We start from the raw sequence: 4,888 nt of genomic DNA, 5'->3' as shown, positions 1-4,888 counted from the left end.
GAGGAAGGGGAGGCCAAGGATTCTGGATGAGCTGTAGGGACCCCCTGGGCTGGTGGAGCCCAGCCTCAAGGGCAGCTGAGCAGGGAACTCAACCTGGACCCACCCATCGCTAATCCCCCACCAGACATCTCCCCCAGGGCTTTGGCCCTAACTTGTTCCTTAGTGGGGAAGTTGGGGATTGAGAGATCAAAGCCCCCACATCTGTCTCCCCTCCCCTCCTTGCAGCCATGTTTGTCACCGTGATGTTTGGAGGTGAGTGGGGTCCCCTGTCCTGGCAGAAGAATGGGGGTACATTCCCTTTGCCTTGGGGGAGTGTAGTCAGGCATTGTGAAGGGGGTGCATGTGGGAGGGGGATGCGAGTGGCTGGATCGAGTCCCTTGAGGGGAGGCCCCACTGCATCCTGGGAAATTCACACGGGCTCCTCTAGGACTGCTCCCGCCAGGCCACTGCCCCCCACTAACAATGGAGCATATTTGCTAACTGCTCCATCTCTTAAGCTAGTCAGTGGTCCTCAAGCTTCAGGGGGCATGACAGACCTGAAGCTCTAGTTTTAGTTGGCAGGGTTGGTGTGCGGTGGGGGTGGGGGGCTGTCAGGTCCCAGAGGTGGGGCTAAGGTGGGAGTGGAGGGTCCAATGCAGAGGAAGGAATTGTGCACCCCTGTCACTGACATCTGGGGAGATGGAGGGAGGTACATTCCTTATCCCATAGCCCCATTCCTTCTCTGTAGTGGAGGGAGGTGAAGGGTCCCTGTTTGGGGGGAAATAGAGGGTTCTGTTCCCTCACTTCTGCCCCTCCCCCACAGCCGGCTGCTGGGAGCTGGTGAATCCCTGGTGCAGCGTGGTGACCCTCACAGCCCACCTGAGGCAGAAGGGCCAGGTTCCCCCAGATGGTGAGGAGGCAGGGAGGGGTGCTGGGAGGACCAGCAGAGGGTCCCCAGGCAGAGATACCAGCCCTGCCCTGACTCCCTCTCTGCCCTCCCAGCGACCATTGCTCTCCTGGCTGAGGATGGGCACCTGGTGAACCTGGGTGAGGGACTGGAGGAGGGCCCTTCCCCAGCGTACTCCCTGGCCAGCGTCCTGCTGCAGGAGCGTGGGACCTATGTCCTGGTGCAGATCATCAGTAAGTGAAGCCCAAGACTCCCCCTGCACCTATGTTGGAATATAAGAGGGGGGACAGCAGACACAGACCAACCAAGCCCTAATGAGCCCCACCTTGGCCAGGACCCAGCCCTGAACTTCCCATTTAGTGTCCTGTCCTGACCCCAGTCTACACCAGCAAACAGGTACAGAGTTGGGAGTTCCCACTGTGGCTCAGCAGGTTAAGAGCCAGACTAGTATTGAAGAGGATGTGGGTTCAATCCCTGGCCTCAATCAGTGGGTTAAGGATCTGGCCACAAGCTGTGGTGTAGGTCACAGACATGGCTCCGATCTGCTGTTGCTGTGGCATAGTCTGGCAGTTGCAGCTCTGATTGGACCCCTAACTTGGGAAATTTCATATGCTGTGAGTGCAGCCCTAAAAAGAAAAATAAATAAATAAATAAACAGATCCAGAGTCAGAGGTGGGAGCAGGGACCATCAGGACAGCTAGGAATCAGCCTTCCTTCCTCTGCAGAGGAAGAGGCAGGGGCCCCTACCCGTTATGAGTCCCTCCTGGAGAACCTGGATGACTGGTGTCCAGAGCTGGCAGGTGAGTATCACAGAAGAGCCCTGGGGTGGGGGAGAGGGCATGCCTTTCCGCCAGCCCCCACAGGCAGGGCTTCCCGGGCTTTCCAGAGGAGCTGCGCTGGCTGTCAGGCCTGCCCCCTGTGGGTGATGGCTGGAGGAGGCGTGCGGGCACTCGGCGCAGCCACCAGGAGCAAGGACCTCCATCAAGACCCCGAAGGGTGGGCTCTCTGCAGTCCAGGACCCACTAGCTGGGGCTGGGAGCCAGGTAAGGAGACACGAACCCCTGGGAGGCTGCTCATACCCAGAAGTGGGACCTCTTTCCAGGACACAGATGTGTCTGCTGAGAGATGGACACCAATGCCAACCTCCCTCAGAGAGGCACGTATGCCCACATGATGGCACACATTGTACTTGGAGACAGCTCCCCACCACCCTGCCGGAGGCACTAACCCACTATGCTGGGCTGGGGATTGAACCTGTGTCCTGGCGCTGCAGAGATGCCACCTATTTCTGCAATGTCAGGATGCAGAGAAGGTGCGCCCATGGGGGAACTCCCATGATGGCTTTTGAAGGGCCTGCTCCTCTGTTCTGGCAGCTGCTGGCACACCACGGCCAAGTGGATGAGCTGGACTCAATCCAAGGGGGCTGGCCATGACTTCTGCCATGTATGAACAGGCCAAGGCCTGGCAGCATTCGTTCCTGTTGCAGAATCTGGAATTACTGGGAACTGGCATCAGCAAGGTCACAGACAGGGCCCAGGGCCTCTAAGATGTGGGTGCGGAGAAAGGGATTCAGAGGCAGAGACAGGAAGGGTGGAGGGGGCAGGGTCCCCAAAAGGAGACAAAAGGCCTCTCCAGGGATCTACCCAGGAGTCAGGCACCTTAAGGTCACCTGCTGATGCCTCATGGCTCAGCTTGGACTGCCCGAGGCTGTCGGATTACCCAGGATTACAAGGACACCCTCCCCACTGAGGGCACTAGTTTAGGGTGAAGCATCTCACCCCACAGTGTGACATCTATCTGCCACCCACACCCCGAAGACGATCCAATGAGGGGGACACAGCATGCTTGGGTCTAAAATAAACTCTTTTAATTGCACATTTTCGTCTCGGGTCACCTGTGGGGTGAGAGACCCCCTCCTCACTCCCTACCCCAGCTCTGTGGGTACAATCTGACATTGTAGTCGGGCTGTCAGTGAAAGGGTGGAGGTGGTGGGGGGCTGGCTCCTGAATCCACACCAGGCTCTTCAGGGAAGGGAGCTCAGACCTGCAGAGGGAGCAAGGGAGATGGCACAGGCTGGAGGTCAGCCCGCAGGTGCAGGGGGAAGGACACCCCTCCCACCCCCTGGAGCCACTGCGCTCACCATGGTTGTACTTGCACTGCTTCAGGGCCTCGCTGAAGCCCTCACACAAGGACAGGTCACTCTGGGTAGTGGAGCAGTCCAGGAACTGCCTGATCTCATAGGCGCAGGGCCCCATCTGCATGGGCTGGGGGGCAGCGTGGGCTGGGGCCTGGGGTACAGGGGAGGAGGCAGCAAGGTCAGCTAGGGGCTCGCACACAGAAGAGGACTCCACGCCTGGTGGTGCTGGCTGCCTCTACCCACACTCCCAGTCCCGCTGCCCAAAGGTCCCTGGAGGGTGAGTGACCTGGGCCAGTCTGCCCTGTTTAGCCATAGTGGCTCTGTCCTTGAAACAGGTGAACCTGCTGGTGCTGGTACAGATAGCATTCCCTGCTGCCTCATAACAGGCACACTGGGCAGGTGGAAGGGGGTGGGGAGGCGGAAGAAGGTTCTAGAAAAGTTCAGTGCTCTGCTGGAGTGCAAGCCCCACCCCCACAATTTCTAGCACCTTCCTAGCTCAGCCACACTGATCCTCATGACCCCTGACCCCGCCACTAAGCCTGAATGTGGATCAGGATTGGTAGGGTGCCTGGTGGGGGATAGGCCAACAGGGAACAGGCCCAAAGTCACTGGCTACCCTTCGCCCTTGGGTGCAGGGGCTCTGGGGCACACCTGGGGGTGGGAGAGCAGGGACTCAGGAACTTCAACATCTCTCTCTTCTACAGTGGTTAGGTGACCTTGGGCCAGTCTCTGAGCCCCTAAGGGCCTTCATTTCCCCATCTTTAGAAGGCTGTTCGGTGTCTGTCCATGGAAATTTAGGGACCCTGGCCCCAGGGGAGGTGATGGGAGAGCCTGCTTGTGAGTGACCAGAGGCCAACAGTAGGGCGATGAATAGGACAAAGTCCTTGGCGGAGGAAGCTCTGGACACCTCCGACACTCCTCAAAGGACAGTCCTGGCTGGACATGCCTGAAGCTCCTGCTATGTGGCCCTGAGAGAAGGCGGTCTCAGTTTCCCTTGAGCCTAGTTGCTCACCTGCTGGGCAGCAGGCTGGGCGGGCTCTGAGCTCCCCCCACTGAAGGCTCCGGTCAGGGCGCTGCCCACGACGTGTCCCACAGCCGAGCCCACGGCTACTCCGGCAGCCGTGGACGCCATCTGCGCCATCAGGCCGGGCTGGCCCGACGGAGCGGTGGCAGGGGCTGCTGCCGAGGGCGGCGGGTGCGCGGGCAGGTGGGCAGAGGGCGCGGCGGCGCGGCTGCAAAGTAGGAGGTTAACAGGGTTAATCCTTGCCGGACTCCTGGCCGAGGGCCCCAGGTGCCTGCAGCTCGGGGGAGGCACCCTCTACCCCAGCCAGAGGGTGGGCGACCACCCGCGACTGCTGCACCATCGCCCTTCCCACGCCAAGATGGCGCAGCAGCCGCCAAGGTCACGCTGTCATGCCCTTGGGTGCCGCGTTTCCTCAGCCCCCTCCCCCTGGGGCCCTGTCCCAGTCACACCTGGCTGGCCGGGCGGCCACGCTGCGGCTCCCCCGGGGCATGGTCGCTTTGATGGGATCAGTCGAGCGACCGCGAAGGTGACGGCGGCGGCAGTTCTGGCTCGAGGACCAGCGCGGAGGCGCCTGTCACAGCCGGCGCAGCCGGGGCGGGGCCGCGGCGGGGCCACGCCCCCGGAAGGAGGAGCTGGACCCCGGGTCTTGCTGTACTTGCGCGGGTCCGTCGGTCTCTACCTTCCTGCTTCCCCTGGTGTCGGTGACCTGCGCCCTGGCTCCTGGCCCGAGCCGTGTGCGCCCTGGAGACGTGGGCCGCTGTCGCAGGGTGCCGAGGACGTACGCCGGGGCAACCAGCCTGGTCCTCCAGAGACCCCAGTGGAACGCAGGGAGCGGAGGGAG

General features: G+C 61.2%; 2 protein-coding genes across 2 annotated transcripts; one reads left to right on the top strand and one right to left on the bottom strand.

The window, feature by feature from the left end:
- Window positions 1-227: 227 nt before the first annotated feature.
- On the top strand, window positions 228-1,921 carry C14H22orf15 (chromosome 14 C22orf15 homolog). Its single transcript, XM_021073686.2, has 5 exons — window positions 228-252; window positions 803-889; window positions 982-1,119; window positions 1,612-1,686; window positions 1,773-1,921. Exons 1-5 carry the CDS (start codon window positions 228-230, stop codon window positions 1,910-1,912), a joined length of 465 nt encoding a protein of 154 aa, XP_020929345.1. The 3' UTR covers window positions 1,913-1,921.
- Window positions 1,922-2,731: 810 nt separating this feature from the next.
- On the bottom strand, window positions 2,732-4,616 carry CHCHD10 (coiled-coil-helix-coiled-coil-helix domain containing 10). Its single transcript, XM_001929468.5, has 4 exons — window positions 4,497-4,616; window positions 4,036-4,255; window positions 3,027-3,174; window positions 2,732-2,929 (listed from the first exon to the last, which is right to left on the bottom strand). Exons 1-4 carry the CDS (start codon window positions 4,535-4,537, stop codon window positions 2,910-2,912), a joined length of 429 nt encoding a protein of 142 aa, XP_001929503.1. The 5' UTR covers window positions 4,538-4,616; the 3' UTR covers window positions 2,732-2,909.
- Window positions 4,617-4,888: the final 272 nt, after the last annotated feature.

Source organism: Sus scrofa, chromosome 14 (genome assembly GCF_054392235.1).
Source record: "Sus scrofa isolate SSC_HxYL_T2T_F1_AM1 chromosome 14, Sscrofa_HxYL_maternal_Yorkshire_Landrace_v2.0, whole genome shotgun sequence".
NCBI lineage: Eukaryota > Metazoa > Chordata > Mammalia > Artiodactyla > Suidae > Sus > Sus scrofa.
Note: the sequence above shows the minus strand (reverse complement) of the source record. Positions and strands in the feature narration are given on the sequence as shown.

Bases quoted from the DNA above. Each gene is read 5' to 3' on its own strand.
- C14H22orf15 (XM_021073686.2), top strand. From the start codon at position 228: ATGTTTGTCACCGTGATGTTTGGAG. The intron at 253-802 runs GTGAGTGGGGTC...CCTCCCCCACAG, and splicing joins TGTCACCGTGATGTTTGGAG to CCGGCTGCTGGGAGCTGGTG. The intron at 1,120-1,611 runs GTAAGTGAAGCC...CTTCCTCTGCAG, and splicing joins TGTCCTGGTGCAGATCATCA to AGGAAGAGGCAGGGGCCCCT.
- CHCHD10 (XM_001929468.5), bottom strand. From the start codon at position 4,537: ATGCCCCGGGGGAGCCGCAGCGTGGCCGCCCGGCCAGCCAG. The intron at 3,175-4,035 runs GTGAGCAACTAG...CCTGTACCCCAG, and splicing joins CCCAGCCTGCTGCCCAGCAG to GCCCCAGCCCACGCTGCCCC. The intron at 2,930-3,026 runs GTGAGCGCAGTG...CTCCCTCTGCAG, and splicing joins GCAGTGCAAGTACAACCATG to GTCTGAGCTCCCTTCCCTGA.